The sequence below is a fragment of the Musa acuminata genome, chromosome BXJ3-4, assembly GCF_036884655.1.
Source record: "Musa acuminata AAA Group cultivar baxijiao chromosome BXJ3-4, Cavendish_Baxijiao_AAA, whole genome shotgun sequence".
NCBI lineage: Eukaryota > Viridiplantae > Streptophyta > Magnoliopsida > Zingiberales > Musaceae > Musa > Musa acuminata.
Genome location: NC_088352.1, coordinates 2,597,501 through 2,613,707, shown reverse-complemented (window position 1 = coordinate 2,613,707; position 16,207 = coordinate 2,597,501). Strand labels below are relative to the sequence as shown.

The 16,207-nt window shown below is 44.3% G+C and overlaps 3 protein-coding genes across 8 annotated transcripts in view; 1 reads left to right on the top strand and 2 right to left on the bottom strand.

The window, feature by feature from the left end:
• The first annotated feature begins 528 nt into the window (after positions 1-528).
• LOC135635477 (leucine-rich repeat receptor-like serine/threonine-protein kinase BAM1) lies at positions 529-4,690 on the top strand. 2 transcript variants are annotated; one of them, XR_010495645.1, is made up of 3 exons: positions 529-3,451; positions 3,788-4,247; positions 4,321-4,690. XR_010495645.1 is itself a non-coding variant. In XM_065146565.1 (2 exons), the coding sequence occupies exons 1-2, from the start codon at positions 838-840 to the stop codon at positions 4,186-4,188; spliced, it is 3,015 nt and encodes a 1,004-aa protein (XP_065002637.1). In that variant the 5' UTR covers positions 529-837; the 3' UTR covers positions 4,189-4,280. The 2 variants fall into 2 exon arrangements, 1 of the variants encoding a protein (XP_065002637.1); XM_065146565.1 differs by lacking the exon at positions 4,321-4,690 and having other exon boundaries at positions 3,788-4,280.
• Positions 4,691-9,909: 5,219 nt separating this feature from the next.
• Positions 9,910-14,718, bottom strand: LOC103980198 (uncharacterized). Of its 5 annotated transcripts, none has more exons than XM_065145558.1 (5): positions 14,178-14,718; positions 13,785-14,029; positions 13,076-13,249; positions 11,567-11,674; positions 9,910-10,180 (listed from the first exon to the last, which is right to left on the bottom strand). In XM_065145558.1, the coding sequence occupies exons 1-5, from the start codon at positions 14,290-14,292 to the stop codon at positions 10,058-10,060; spliced, it is 765 nt and encodes a 254-aa protein (XP_065001630.1). In that variant the 5' UTR covers positions 14,293-14,718; the 3' UTR covers positions 9,910-10,057. The 5 variants fall into 5 exon arrangements, 3 of the variants coding, with proteins under 3 accessions (XP_065001630.1, XP_009394786.2, XP_065001631.1); XM_009396511.3 differs by having other exon boundaries at positions 14,123-14,706; XM_065145559.1 differs by lacking the exon at positions 13,076-13,249 and having other exon boundaries at positions 14,123-14,690.
• A 25-nt stretch (positions 14,719-14,743) lies between these two features.
• LOC108952606 (uncharacterized) overlaps positions 14,744-16,207 on the bottom strand; it is a 2,787-nt gene continuing 1,323 nt past the window's right edge. Inside the window, exons 3-4 of the mRNA XM_065145560.1 lie at positions 15,186-16,207; positions 14,744-15,017 (exon numbers count right to left, since the gene is read on the bottom strand). The exon at positions 15,186-16,207 is cut by the window's right edge and continues 55 nt beyond it. Coding sequence (XP_065001632.1) covers positions 15,754-16,207 — 454 coding nt within the window. The 3' untranslated portion in view covers positions 14,744-15,017; positions 15,186-15,753. The remainder of the gene's footprint in view (positions 15,018-15,185) is intronic.

The following is a 16,207-nucleotide window of genomic DNA, read 5'->3' as shown; positions in this document are numbered from 1 at the left end:
CCCAAAATTGCGCTGTTTTGAACTATTTATGATGGTGACGACAGAGACATTGTGCAATTAACTGAGCACTAGAACACCATGATTTGGGAAGGAGGGCTACTTTAATGGGCGTCGCCAGATTTCCGGTGACCCGGAGGTCACGGGATTGTGTGCCCAAGACCAGGAGACAGGAAGATCGCTGTTCGAGGCTGCCCTCAGTTGCCTCTCACTCACTCTCCCATCAACACTATTTATAGGAAGACCTGAGGAAGAAAGATAGAAACCGATAGGACGCTGAGATCGTCGTTTCTTTCTTTCTGATAAGCTTCAGTTTGAGAGATATGGTCATACTAGTGCAGCAGTAATAGGAGACATGTGCGCGGTGAGTTGGCTTGGAAGTAAAATGGAAATGGTGGCCATCTACTGTTTCATTGTCTCGAGGTGACAGTGTTTAAAATATTCTGCGGAATCCACTGTCTCGGTTTTGAAGAAGACGACTCGTGCGGGCATGAGGGAGTGGTTATTATTTGAATGACGGTATAGTAAACGTGACACGTATTTCATCATGTCCTCCTGCTTTGTACGAAATTCCCAACACCTTTTCTCGTTTCCGGAAGCATACATAGGAACAACGATGAAAACAAAGTCCACCTGTCCAGCAACCCCACCCCTTGGAATCAATAAACCCCATTAATTCCAAGGACATTATTCGTGCTTATTTCTGGCAACCTGTTGGCATTAATTTGCTTCCCAAGTAGTCACGACTTACGTACCCGTAAAAGCCACCCCCCTCCACCCGTCATTCTTCAGTCTCCTCTGAGGTCGTCTCAGACAAGGGAAAGTGAGCGGGTGCAGGCAATGGCGTCCCTCCGCCGCCTTCCCCTCCTCCTCCTCCTCCTCCTCCTTGAACTCGGGCCATTGGCTGCGGCAGCGGAGGACGGGTCGGATGTCGAGGCCCTCCTCTCCCTCAAAGCCGACTTCTCCGACGCCACCTCCGCCGTCCTATCCGCCTGGAACTCTTCCGCTGATGATGATCACTGCTCGTGGCCGGGCGTCTCCTGCGACCCCCTCCAGGGCTTCGTTGTCTCCCTTGACCTCACCGGTCTCAACCTCTCCGGCACGTTGTCCCCCGCCGTTGGCCGCCTCCGTCACCTCCTCAACCTCTCCGCCGCCTCCAACTCGCTCTCCGGCCCCATCCCCGCCGAGCTCTCCCGCCTGTCCGATCTCCGCCACCTCAACCTCTCCAACAACCTCTTCAACGGTTCCTTCCCCTCCGCCCTCGCCCGCCTCAAGAATCTCCTCGTTCTCGACCTCTACAACAACAACCTCACCGGCCCCCTCCCCACCGAGGTCGCCGAGCTCCCCGAGCTCCGCCACCTCCACCTCGGCGGCAACTTCTTCACCGGTGTCATCCCCCCTGAGTTCGGCCGCTGGGAGTTCCTCGAGTACCTTGCTGTCTCCGGCAATGAGCTCGGCGGCCCGATACCGCCGGAGCTGGGCAAACTCACCACCCTCCGTCAACTCTACCTTGGCTACTTCAACAGCTTCGAGGGCAGGATCCCACCGGAGATCGGCGGCCTCGCGGCGCTTGTCCGCCTCGACATGGCCAACTGCGGCCTCTCGGGCGAGATTCCTCCCGAACTTGGCAACCTCCAGAACCTCGATACGATCTTCCTCCAGGTGAACGGCCTCACCGGTGACCTGCCGCCGGAGATGGGCCGCCTCCGCAGCCTCAAGTCCATGGATCTCTCCAACAACGCCCTCGCCGGCGAGATTCCCGCCACATTCGCCGACCTCCAGAACCTGACCCTTCTCAACCTCTTCCGCAACAAGCTTCACGGATCGATCCCAGAGTTCATCGCCGACCTGCCGACGTTGGAGGTACTCCAGCTCTGGGAGAACAACTTCACCGGCGGTATTCCGCGGCGACTAGGCCAGAGTGGCCAGCTAGAGCTCCTCGACCTTTCGTCGAACAAGCTCACCGGTAACCTCCCTCCGGACCTCTGCTCCGGCAACAGGCTTCAAACCCTCATCGTCCTCGGGAACTTCCTCTTCGGCCCCATACCGGATACACTCGGCCGGTGCGAATCCCTCAGCCGCATCCGAATGGGTGAGAACTACCTCAACGGATCGATCCCCGACGGTCTGCTCAGCTTGCCCAGGCTCTCCCAGATCGAACTCCAGGACAATCTGCTCACAGGCGGGTTTCCAGACACCGGCGCCGCCCTCATCTCGCCGGACCTCGGCCAGATTAGCCTCTCCAACAACCGGCTCTCGGAGCCGCTTCCACCGTCTGTCGGCAACTTCTCCGGCGTCCAGAAGCTTCTCTTGAACCAAAACCAGTTCTCCGGCCGCATCCCGCCGGAGATCGGGAGGCTGCAGCAGCTCTCTAAGGTGGATTTCAGCGGGAATCAGTTCTCCGGGCTGATATCGCCGGAGATTAGCCAGTGCAAGCTTCTAACCTTTGTGGACCTCAGCCGGAATGAGCTATCTGGCGAGATCCCATCGGAGATAACCGGGATGAGGATATTGAACTACCTGAACTTATCCCGGAACCAGCTCGAGGGGAACATCCCGTCGTCCATCGCCACGATGCAGAGCCTCACGGCCATTGATTTCTCGTACAATAACCTCTCCGGCCTCGTCCCTGGCACCGGCCAGTTCAGTTACTTCAATGCGAGCTCCTTCGTCGGCAATCCCGACCTCTGCGGCCCATATCTCGGCCCTTGCAGCTCTGCGATTCAAGGCGCTGGCTCCACTCACACAAGGGGGCCGCTCTCGGCCTCCTTCAAGCTGCTGCTAGTCACCGGTCTCCTCATCTGTTCCATTGCCTTCGCCGTGGCCGCCATCGTCAAAGCGCGGTCTCTGAAGAAGGCCAGCGAGGCCCGAGCGTGGAAGCTCACGGCTTTCCAACGCCTCGAGTTCACCTGCGACGACGTCTTGGATTGCCTAAAGGAGGAGAACATCATCGGGAAAGGCGGGGCTGGCGTCGTGTACAAGGGTGTCATGCCCAACGGTGAACAGGTGGCGGTGAAGCGGCTCCCAGCGGCGATGAGCTGGGGCTCGTCGCGTGACCATGGATTCTCAGCCGAGATACAGACTCTCGGGAGGATCCGGCATCGCCACATCGTCAGACTACTAGGTTTCTGCTCGAACCACGAGACCAATCTCCTGGTCTACGAGTACATGCCCAATGGGAGCCTCGGCGAGGTTCTTCACGGGAAGAAGGGCGGCCATTTGCTCTGGCACACCCGTTACAAAATTGCTGTGGAGGCGGCGAAGGGCCTCTGCTATCTTCACCACGACTGCTCGCCTCTCATCCTGCACCGGGACGTGAAGTCCAACAACATCCTGCTCGATTCGGACTTCGAAGCCCATGTTGCAGATTTTGGTCTCGCCAAGTTCTTGCAGGACTCCGGTACCTCGGAGTGCATGTCCGCCATAGCCGGTTCCTATGGATACATTGCTCCAGGTACTTTCTAAATCTTCTGCTGTATCATCTGTAGCAATGCATGCAGATTCCATCGATGATCCACTCGTAGAAGTCTATAGACATCAATGCATGGAGAAAAATTCTCCCATTCGGCCAACCTTCAAATAGTTTCATCAAGGTTTTGCTACTGTTGTGTGGCTGCGGCGGTAGCTTTTCGTTAGCATGCTCTGTTTGTGTCGGCCAAGGCCCTTTTCACACATTCTTTCAGGTTATAGATCAATCTGGGAACGACGAGCACCTGTTGTTCTTTCCTTTTGAGAACTCCAAGTAGCATTCCTTCAGGTCTTTTAACCCCTTCAGTGACATGGTTCACAGAATATGCATACACGCTAAAGGTGGACGAGAAGAGCGACGTCTACAGCTTCGGGGTGGTGCTTCTGGAGCTGGTGACCGGCAGGAAGCCGGTGGGCGAGTTCGGCGACGGCGTCGACATCGTGCAATGGGTGAGAAGGATGACGGACTCGAGCAAGGAGGGCGTGCTGAAGATTCTGGATCACAGGCTCCCCACAGTGCCTCTGGACGAAGTCATGCACGTCTTCTACGTCGCCATGCTGTGCGTCGAGGAACAGAGCGTGGGGCGCCCAACGATGAGGGAGGTCGTGCAGATACTCACGGATCTACCGAGGCCTGCGACGACACAGGGAGATGACTGTGAGGCGCCCATCAGGGAAGCACAGAGCTCATCATCACCACCACCAGATCTCCTCAGCATCTGAAACTTTTGCTCGTTGTTTTGGGTGCAGTGGCACCATCTTCTTTGTACATCCTTCAAATGGTGGGCTTTAGGGTTACTAGTCAATTTGGCTTCCGCTCCTTTCTTTGCCCTCAGAGCTGTTCACTTGCTGCAGGTGGTCATGGATATCATCGAGAACAAGGTGCTAAATAGATCATCAAAGCTTGGAAGGGCAAGCAATGGTAGACTGTGAGTGACTACTTCGATACAATTGTTGGCGTGTATGAATGTTTCGGTTGCGCTCTCCCTGGTGAGGACGGGGAGCTGCGATATGACGAGTCACAACTCGAAAGCTGAAGTGGCCGATGATGAGTAGATTCCTTGTCGGGCGGGTCCCAGTGCGGAGTTAAGATCGGAATTAGATTTCGAATGCGCGTTGACGCATGTCGCGTCCGTCTTTGTCAACTCTCTGTCTGTATGCTTGTGAATACTGATCGAGACAGTTATATTATAATGCAATGTACAAGTATCTATAAGACAAAGATTCATTCGGTTTCCATCGATACGAATACAATCTTGCGTCTAAAGGTATAGACAGGTTCACATAATTTTACGTGGGATATTAAAAGAATATGTGTGTAAGAAACAGATGTACAATAAGTTAGTTTTATAGTATTAAGAGATTCAAAAGAACTGGACTCCTTGTGTACAAATACAAATATGGATTCAAACTAATAAGTTTAAGGGTCGAAAAGATTAATTATTTTTAATTCTAAATTAAATTGTCGATGAACCGAACTCGAGTTAGATCATAATTTACTGGGGCTAAATAAGACAAAGTAGAAGCTAATTCAAGACCTAGAAATACGATTGTATAACTGAATAACCATTTGTCTTTGGCACTTGTTATCTTCAAAGTCAATCGTTTGCTGGAACTACTGAGACTAGTTGATATGGTTTTAGTCCGAGGTAGATGCAGCAGTCGAGATCAACCCCGATTCAAGTGGTGATGAGAGACAAGAAGGATCTGGGAGAGAGCCAATCGTGCAGGAAGATACTACTATCCAGTTTATCTGGCATTTGATCTCTTTCTTGTTTTTAAATGGATAAAGAGAATTAAATTTAATTGAAATAAGGATCTAAATCTCTTTTGTAATCATAAAGAAAATAATTATAACTTCTAAAATTTAGTGAGAATTAAGATGTTACACCATGATAAAAAATTACTCTAAAAATAATAAATCACTAGTGTTCGGAGAAAATATCGTTGATGTCTATGTTAATACGACGTGATCCTAATTTGTATGCGAGAAGTCATACAGCATAAAGTACGATTTCTTCATAATTGTTTCTTATATAAAGATCGAGGTTGGAGGATCTCTCGAATCGATATTTCCGATGCTTAAGGTAGTACTAAGTTCCACTTTTCTTTTTTTCTCTCCTTTAATCTAGAGCTAAAGACGTATTTTTATCCAAATTTTCTTATGGTTTTATGAGAATATTCCTATGAATATTTCATAGGGAAGTCTGGTTCATAACTGATCCAAATTGCCTTTTGGTATTTCGATAATATTCTTTTGAATATTTTGTAAGGGAATCGGTTCGTAATCGATCTCAACTGCCTTATGGTATTTTGAGAATATTTCTACGAATATTCTACAAGAGAGTCGGTTCATAATCTACCTGTTAGTATTCCAAGAATATTCCTACAAATATTATATAGGGGAGCTGATTCGTAATCGACTCAAACTGCCTTTTGATATTTTAAAAATATTTCGTGAGGGAGTTTATTCATAATCAACATAAACTACCAGGAATATTCCTACAAATATTTTATAGAGAAAGTAACTCGATAATTCGATAACTTGGCAACTTGGTAATTAACCTAAGTTGCCGTTTTAGACTTTAGAGAAAAAGGTGTTCGACTAATATAATATTGTCACGGTGAACGGTAGCTAAATAATTTTATATTCATCGTCAACTAGTAAATTATATAGATTACATATAACAAAAGTATATAGATATAACCTTAACAATTAAACTTTGTAACTCTCATCTATGACCCTAGAAATAAATGAGTTTTGTCATGGGAAAGAGTGAGAAAGAAAAAATATAAAAATTTATTTATAAGAAATAAAAATTTTAGTTTCTCTTGCTCTTCTTGTTAGGATCTTAATCATACTAAGAGGGGGGGGGTTCGGGGAATTGAATTAGTCCTATAGCAAATTTTAATCAAATTTAAAGTTTGATCAAAAAATTCATATTGGAAACATAATTAACCAAATACAAAGTGCGAGTATAGTGAATAATAATAAGTAAACAATTAAAATTAAAAGTCACAAGTAAAAGAAAGAATACAAATCAATTTATAGTGATTCAGTTTTCCTAACCTATGTTTACTCTCGATTCCTTTTGTTACAACTCTCGATTCCTCTTCTCTCGAGATTATTGGTTTTCACTATCAATCTTTGACAAGTGAAGATCAGTTACTTTTGTTACAACTTATCTTCTTTTTACAAGCTTAGGAGAGATCCTCTACACTAACTCTTTTGCAAGAGATCTCTCATCTTCTATAACTTAGTATCACAACTAAACTCAAAAGGAAGAAAGAAACTCAAACAATGTTCAAAGAGAGAGCTACAACACTTCACAAGTACAGGAATTGATGCTCTATCATCTAAACTTAAGTGGGGTATTTATAAGCTCTAAACGACCTCAAGAATGGAATAAAAAATTTAAATCCTCAAAAATTTCGAGATATGAATGATACTATCGTTGACATTGGGCAATATTACCATCATAACTTTTGACGTCATAATTTTAGACTCTAATAGTATTACCACTATAAAATTTGAATTATGAACTGTACTATCGTGCCTTAAGTGGTATTACCGCCATCATAAGCACCTCCATTATCAAAAAAGCTAACAAGCACAATAAGTGTTTATCAACTAACTCGCTATCGCTTGGGCTTGATAGTACTATTGCCCAAGCTTAATTTAGGCCACCAGTTTAGCTATCTAATAGGCCCAATTTGGCCTAACTTTAAGTCTATTGATTTTCTTGATAAGTTGGTATTGTTTTAGTCTAATACCTTTCAAATTGATCTGAAATAATTTTGATCAACTTTAATAAATCAATCATATATCTAACATATTTATGAATATCTAACACATTTATGAAAGTTTCAATACATTGCATTGGCATATTGTCGGATCTTTTGACACTTCGTTATAATCTCTAGAATATTCTTTTGGAAAGAATATAGTTATTTTCTTTTATGTGTTTGCAATATAAATTCTTCTTACTCTAGTTATTTGCTTTATGCTAAAATTAAGATCAAACATCACATTTACGGAAGAATTAAAATAACATAAACAGTATAAGAGCGCACACGCTTACACGTACGTACGGAACGCACCATGTCAGTACAACGAAACAGAGTTCAGTCCGATACGGCTTATTGCACGCATTTGCATCTCTCATCACGTGCATGCATCCTCGGCGCATGCAACGTACGAACGCAGCTCGCACCGCTTGCAGAAGTGTAAGCAGATTCAGCACTCTGCTCATAACATGATGACACATTACGGACGCAGCAACACAACCAAAGCAGACAATGACGTATTACTAAGAAACAAAAGCATAATCTGCTTCCATCTGCCTTCTGCTTCAGTGTGGCGTTTGCTTGCCCAGAAGAACAGAGAGGAAGAAGAAGAAGAAACAAGAGTTGCAAATGACTCGGTCCAAGAAAACCAGGATTCGATATTATAGTGATAGCTAAAAGTCTCCATCAAAGTAGAAAGGGGGCTTTGAACTTTCGAAGATAAATCTCGTTGGTACGCTACAAAGACACTCTCTCCAGCCCACTTAGCTCCTGTTCCTTGTTTCAGTACACGGCTATTTTGTGACCCCTAGAAAACAGTACCTTTTCCGCAGACCTGAAAAGGAGAAGAAAGTACTCTATTCCCAAGATAAAAAAAGAGTAGTCATGTGAATCAGAGAGCACAGTGGAGGAATAGACATTTGTCTAACAACAAATGAGACCTTGGGGAGCTGCAGCAGTCTGGATTCCAGCCTGTGATGCTGTCACACACAGTGTCAGCTTCTCTTTCTTCAAACCTGTCCTTCAAACGTTTAAACTTCCGATGAGCCAGATGCAGAGAGACAGCCTGAGTCGTCTTGTTCGCTTTCAGCTCCGAGTGATCAATCCCCTGCAACAGGAGCGGAAACACATGAGCTGATGCCTTTTTGCATTCATGTATATGTTCATTAGGAGGACTAGTGGAACAAACATTCCATCATTCACATAGTACGCATCCAAAGCCTCCTTCACACTTTGTACTTTGTTCCAAGAAGTCATAAATTCTCACCATTATGAATAATGATTATACCATTTGGTCCCTTTGGATCATTAAATGATGTGTGGTAAAAGCTAATGAGCAGCGGAAAGAGTGCATGGAATGGCGTGGGAATTGCCATGTGAAGCTGTCCTCTGCTTTGGTGTTACATCGCTGTCTATGTCGAAGACATTCTCGAAGAAGAGTTGGATCTTATCAACAGCAGAAAGTGAATGAGAAGGTAAGAACAGCTAAGGGAGGCTTTCGCTTTGTGTTGCATTTGTACCCTAATGATAGGCACCAGTGAAGTATGATTCCAAGAAGAAAAAGGGAGCTCCATGCTAAGGGCCAAACTCCAAGCTGCTTGCTTCGTCAGTGAAGTACTACGCCACTGATCTGATGATATCAGAGATTAAGCAGCACAATCGAGGTAGTGTCTGACATCATGATATCAGAGATTCCTAGTCAAAATTTCTTCAATCATACGATATACTTCTCTCTCCCTCTCTCTCGTAGTCCAGCAAAACACTGTGAGTCAAAGAAAACTGCTGTTCTTAGCACTGGTAATCCACCTTAAATGCAGAGAGGAGGAAACCAAGGAAACCTTACGGAGATTCTCACGACTTACATGTTTTACCCTAGCAATTGTCGCCTGGTGAACAGGATTCCACAATCTTTTGTCTCCTGTAAGGGTGGATGATTGAAAGCACGTCTTTCATGTCCCCCTGGAACGAACCGCGCTTTTAGCCATGGCTTCAAGCTCTCCGACGAGGAAGAGGGGTCCTCCGGCACCCTCGCAAACCCACATGGTGGTGGCGCCGCCGTCGTAGTCACAAGATCGAATCTTGCGATGAATGGTCCCTCCCTCTATAAGCACATTGTCCCTGATGGGATTGGATGTCGGTGGGACGACGCTCTGCAACATCCCCTAGTTGGTTCTAGCCTGTGTCTGTTATCACGAGATGGATTGGTTTCGAGATGTCCCTCCTATACAAAGAACAATGTTAGAATATAACTCTGCCTCTTATACAAAGACCATTGTTAGAGCTTAACTCTGGATGTAGTTCTTTTTGCGATCAAGTGGGTCAAGGAGGAGGAGATAGAATCCGACCTCAATTATTGTGCTCTATTTTACCTTTTATAATAAATCTCTCAAGAAACTTACTATCAAAGAGAATATTAAATATTTCACGTAACAAAGAACATATTCAAGGCTTTCGCGTACCAAAAAATTATTATTACGCCAAGTTTCGAGCCTTTTGGTCTCTTCTACTTACTAATATGCCATGTCTCGACCTCATCTCCTAACACAGAAAAATCCTCGTGTGTATCTGATTGTGTTTGAATTAGTTGACTTTCTGGAATGCCATGCCCACCAGGGTGCGGAGACATTCAACAGAATCGGAATGACACACACAAACACGGAAGTACAGCAGCATAAACACCATACGAAGAATTTGTCTGACGAAGCTGTCTCAGCAGCCAGAACTAAAAATTTACAGGAGGCCACAGAATATTACAGGCATATTGGTCTTATTGACATCTTGGGATTGATTGAAACGTAAAGGTGATTTAGATCACATGAGATGCCACCTGAGATATCCTTTCATCCTCTAATAGTGTGTAAGGATCTATATAAGGTGGTGGCGATACTGGTACCTTGCTGGCGTCAGGCAGGAAACTTGGTCCAAGACACTGCAGGCAATACAGTAAGCACATCATTATTTACTTTCAAGTATAATGCACCAAATCAAAAAGGCATTTCAAGAATTGATCCAAAATCTTAAATCATGAACTGAATTACAATGGAATTATATGTTAGTATCAAGATATCATAATATCAAGCATTTACAGCAATGATATAATGTGTGTCTTATGATAATACCAATAAGTAGGATAGGTTCAAGATACAGCCCTTGGTTGTCCAAGTTAGCTCTTATATGCATCTGCATACTTGTATGCATATAATTCAGAATGAAAGTGTTTACAATGAAGAATAAACTATTTTTTCTTTCTCATTATCCTGCTCTGAAAGGGAGACATGGTGTTGACATACCTTCAAAGCAGGAATTGAACCACATGCTTGAGCAAGCATGGCCCCTGGAATTAAAAAGATCCCCCATTATGGGAGAATGACAATGACCGTCTTTGTTGTCCCGCCAATTGGTGGCCCTAATGACCACTGATCACAGTAACTCTCTTTGTTGCCACTCGAATTGGTGGCCTTTATGACTACCAATCTGTCAGTGCCTATAGCATTGTTTACTACAGTAAATTTAGATGTCTAAACTTTACAATTTCTCTAACCATACAAGTCCTGATATGGGCTCCCTAGTTGTGTAGACCTGCCTACCATAGTTGAGTGTTATTTCTTTTTGAGAACTGACTTGGGCACTAAGAAATTTGCCAAGAAAGCCATACCTATTGACAGCTGGTGCAAATGAAATCCTACTTGAGAGTTTAAGAAAAGGTCTCAAAACTATATGAAACCGCAATGAATCTGCTTGATTTGATTTGAGATACTAAAGCAACCATACTAATCAAAGAGGGAAAACAAATTGATAGATTACAAGAAACAGGTGACCCAACCTTTTCCCTGTACCGTGTTTCGTTAATTTATAGTTCTTAGTATGTTATGGATCAAAGACAACAAGCTGTAAATCAGTCGCATCTAAGAGATTCATTTTTCTCAACCAAAAATATTAAATCAAATTTCTATTAGATGTATAATCGATGATTGTTCTAGTTGTTTCTAGGAAAATCTCTCTTCTAAAAGTTACTTGTTTCTGTCTCATTAATTAGCATAAAGCATTTATGCCACACTCCATGCCCCCCTAGATAATTTTGTCAGCCACTGCAATTACAATTAGATTATGTGGTTGATGTACTATCTGCTGCATACTTCTATAACATATTACTTGCTAGATTTTGAGCTTTCCAATACTTGGAATTCTTCAAAAAGGTTTTGAAACAACCAGTCAAGATTCCCATTTATTCTCTAATTGCATGCATAAATAGCATAATCTTGCGAAGTTGCAGAACAAAATGGAAAGGAAGAACAGGAAGAGATCAAGGTCTTACAATGTATAGACACAAAATGAAGCCAATGGTAATCAGGATCAGAGGCCAAAACCCCAAAAAGAATGTTCCACCGATAGTTAGCAGCAGTTTAGCCCTTGGAATTAGTCCCTGAGTGACAAAAACATGCATTATTATATACAATGATGGAAAATGGTATACAAATAAGCAGCATCAACAAACAACTTTCAAATGAAGATCAGCATTTTGGCAAAAAATCTGCAAGTAAAAACAAGGAAAATACAAGGCTACAAGCAAAGATCAGTTCATGGATAATTGAAGATACCATAGCAACATCAGATACAGTAAACATTGTCATAACTGATTTGCATGACAAATTTCAAGAACATAGTAGCTAAAATGGAGATGAAATCTAAGATGAATAATAGAAAACACATGAAGTAATAGCAAGTTGATGGGACTAATTACAGATTACCCCCTATACTTGGACTCTCATAGTATTGCGGTCCCTGTATCTAAAAAAATTACATTGGACTCCCTATAGTTATAAAACTGAAAAAAATTATTTTATTTTTCTTAATATCGTTGGCTGCACTGATGAAAGACACAGCATGTGACATCGCGTGCTACATTGGTGCGAAACCTATAGACAAAAAATTAATTTCAACGATGATGGGGCCGCTGCTTCTGTGACAATGTGTTGATGGCGTTGTTGTCGCTACGACCATTATGGCATCGAAGCCCGTCGATAAGGACCTTAGGCACTCCTTTGTCTACATTGGTTACCCTGAGGTAAATGTCAACAACTCTGTAGAGATCATCATGGTCAGGCCTGGCAAAATCTGAAACAGCTTCCTAATTAACTTTTCCATGGGCAAGTTTTTGTCTTTGGCAATCTCTTGGAGGAAACCATCGATTAGCTTGCCATTCTCAGCTTGGAGCTATGGGAGGCAGAGGACAACCTACCTCGAAGTCCATATTCTCGGTAGACCGAGACCTCTCACAACGAAGCTTCTCTTTGGGTGGACTTGCTGCTGGGCTCTATCGTTGAAGCAGGAATTCCTCTAACATGGCCACCACTATATCGACCTCCTACAGCATACCACTCGAATTTGAGTTGAGTGAAATCAGAAGACCATCAACAGATGCCTCCTCTAGTTGCAGTCCAATTCACCTGGCCAATTCCATCTTCAATGATGTCGAAGCATGGAGTATGTTGCGGCCTTAAGAAGCTTGAGCAGAAAACTACACGAAACAGAGCTCTTTTTTGGTGGGGAGTAAGCTCACTATCTTTTCCATTAGCAACCTGTGCTTCATGGTGACTTCTTTGCGAGACTACAGAAGGAGTCATCAACTTCTAGTTCGTTTTATTGATCATGATGAACACTACAGAGTTGTCGACATCTACCTTGGGACCGGAGAGTGAACCGGAGTGTCAGGCTTGTAGACAGATGGAGGCGAAGGAGGAGGAGCTTCAAAGGAGGTGGCGGAGGAGCAGGCCAGCTTGTTTTAAAGGATAAGCAATGCAGTAGAGAGCAGGGTGGCACTCACAGATGCACCGAAAGATGGATTGGAACATGGTGGAGCCGATGGCGACACCCTCATCAGAGTGGTGGACACGAAAGTAGGCGTCAGAGTCGAAGCTAGCAAGGTGGGGCACTTCAGGGCCGATGTGGATAAATGAGTGTCCAGGGCCCTCGTCAACAGGCTCCGACACCACAGTGGCTGCAGCGACAGCGATGTCAATAGACAACCATCGCCACTAAAATTATCTTTTTGTCTATCAATTTTGTGACAATCCAGCACATGATGTTATTTGTTGTGTCTTCCGTCAGTGCAGCGATGGGATATTATTTCACTTTCATAATATAATTTTTTTAAATACAGAGACAACGATACTACGAGGGTCCAAGAACAGGAGGTAATATGTAATTAACCTCATTTTGATGGGTGAGTTATTTTTTTTTTCAAAAGGGTAAGAATGATATTAATAAAAATGACAAAGATAATATAGCACAGACACAATCGCGTAGGGACAAAAAGAAAATAGCAAAGGCCTATGAAAGCCAGCATTCAGAGACAAGAACCTAGCAACATTTAGGATCAGAGTACTGATCACTAAGAACATCGCCCAGGCTGCGTTGTTGACAAGTCAGTACAAATTCTGTAAAAAACATTTCTCTTTCCTACCAAGCCATCGACGAATGATAAAAACCTAATTAATGATAGGGAATATGATGAGGGGGAAATGAGTCTTAACCTCGAGGCCCTCGCTGTTCAACGACATAGACCGTTCCCTCTGGTTCGATGTCGCCTTGTCGAAGGCTGCCCACGCCACATCGTTCCGTTTCGTCTGCCCCCTTCTTCTATCCGCACGGTTGCTGATCTCTTCCTCGGAATCCAACGACCCGATCGTCCCACCATCGCTGTCGTCCAACAGAGACGTCGGGTTCATGCCCCTCCGCTTCAGCTCCTTCATGAACAACGACTCCGGCGGCTCCTCCCCTGTTCCATCGCCCCCAAAAGAGGAAAAAGGGAAAACATTAAGCCACCTAAAACATGAAATTTCTGGGAATAGAATTCCGGCAGTCCGCGAACCATTTGGCTCGCCGCCGTCCTTCTGGAGGCAGCAGCGGAGGGGGATGGTGGAGACCCGACGAGGGAGCGGGGCCAACAGCCGGAAGCGGAGTGTGGGCGAGAAGCTGGATCTGGCGAACTGGAAAGTTGCCATCTTTGCCTTGTTCTTTTCTTCGACGAGCGGAAGACATGGGGAGGAAGCGGGCGGGCGAAGAAAGAGGGGTGGTTGCGAGGTCAGGTCACCACCATGGGCGGTGAGCTCACTCGCAATAAAAATAAAAGACAGAGTTGTTAACGGATAAGAGCGAAGCGAGGAGGATTCCGCTCTGCCGTACTGACCCAATCACAAAACAGCCAGAAGCAGCACATGATCTGCTCCTGTTGTGGTGGTCCGCATGCATGCCATTAGACGGAGCGGAACGTCAATTCAGTGATATAAAGTGAGGCAATATATGGGCTCCCAATCGGGGAGTCACCCTCCCCGCGACTGGACACGAGATGTGGGCCTCATGGGTGGGCCCACTGTCGGCGGCCATTGGCAGGGCACAGGGGAAAGTCTAGCTAGCTGACTTAGCTTCAACACAACCCTAACATCAACCGATCACACAGGCTACAAAGCTATCACGCGTCTTACCCACTAAAGACATTTGTGGATGTTGCAATATATGCACCTCTCTTGCTCTAGAGTTGCTTTGGCCTAAAATGCGGCACCCATTCCCACTCCACAAATGATGAAACGTAGCTCAAATCCTGCCATCAGATGTTCTTTAGATGTATCTGATGTCGCCATGTTGATTCACAAACATAAGGCAACATAGCACCTCAACCTGTAATTCTTCCCAAACAGCTTCTCATTCATTTCCAGTTGTTTCTGCCAAACCGTCACATAGATCTTTGCCGAAGACCCTCTCATCCCCTGTAAAATAACAAGGTGTCATATATAATAACAATCACTTGATGCGACAGTATATGCAGATTACTACATGATTAACTTTGATGCCCTGAAGTCGAATAACCAAAAAGGCATAAAGAAGATATGGACGTCCAAATTGTACATAAATTCTAGACCAATATTTTCATCTACCTGTCACCGCGAAGCGTATTGATTCCTAATCAGGATCGATCGCCTCACTGGAGTCATGGCATCTTCATCTTTAGAGCCCTTAAGAGAAATTTTATGAAATGTTAGTTTCAACATTTTTTATTTATAACACTAACAGAATAGCAACTAACCACACACTCTTTTAAAACGAATTAATCTGTAAGCTGTAAAACTTCCATAGAGGACTGAAGAAGGCAGTGTAAAAGTTCTTTCTCGATCTTCTTCCTTCACAGCCTGAGGATGCACAAGCTTGTTTCCCAGCCAGGGCTTATAGCCGATAGATAGACATCACCGTATCTTTTCCCGCTACCAGGAAATGAGCCAGAATTGATCAGCTCTGATGTTGATCTTGCATATGTAGGTCCAAACCTTAGCTTCTGATTCAGATCGAAGGTCAAAATGATGGTGGTCACAGTCACAATCAGAAACAAACCAATCACAGCTTGATTCAGAGATCATCCCTTTGTACATTTCTTTATTCTTAGATGATTCAAGGCTATTATAATGATTATTATCTTCAACAGATCCACAAACACTTCCACCTAAACTCTCAGCCTCCATATTTTATAGTAAACTGTAAGTTCATGTCATCCCCTTGGTTATCAGCAGCCTCAAGTTCACCAACAAAATCATAACAGTTTTTGTGAACTTTTTCAGATACTTGTCCATTCTGATCTTTGGAGTTGATGTAGATTTTTGGTTCCTTGTTTTCTGACCCACTGCCGATCACCTTGACATCACTCTCATACTCCTCAGAACTATCATATTCTTCAATATGTTCTGAAACCACACTTTGGATTTCCCTCCTCCTCGACTCAAAATCTGCAGGAATATCTTCTTTCACATGTTCAGAGCCATTGCCCATTTCTGTCAACCCCTCAGTTGTTTCCTTCTCCATATTTTCTTCAGTTGCTGGCTCAATTACATGGTTTAGATTATCCTGCCCTCCGGTTATCTCTGCTTCATTACTACTGACATCAAGATCTCGACCTGCATCCAATATT

Excerpts from the sequence above, each read along its gene's own strand:
- LOC135635477 (XM_065146565.1), top strand. The coding sequence starts at position 838 with ATGGCGTCCCTCCGCCGCCTTCCCCTCCTCCTCCTCCTCCTCCTCCTT. Across the intron at positions 3,452-3,787 it reads CTATGGATACATTGCTCCAG|AATATGCATACACGCTAAAG; the intron begins GTACTTTCTAAA and ends CATGGTTCACAG.
- LOC103980198 (XM_009396511.3), bottom strand. The coding sequence starts at position 14,255 with ATGGCAACTTTCCAGTTCGCCAGATCCAGCTTCTCGCCCACACTCCGC. Across the intron at positions 14,030-14,122 it reads GGACGGCGGCGAGCCAAATG|GGGAGGAGCCGCCGGAGTCG; the intron begins GTTCGCGGACTG and ends GCGATGGAACAG. Across the intron at positions 10,181-11,566 it reads TCATTTTGTGTCTATACATT|TGTCTTGGACCAAGTTTCCT; the intron begins GTAAGACCTTGA and ends TATTGCCTGCAG.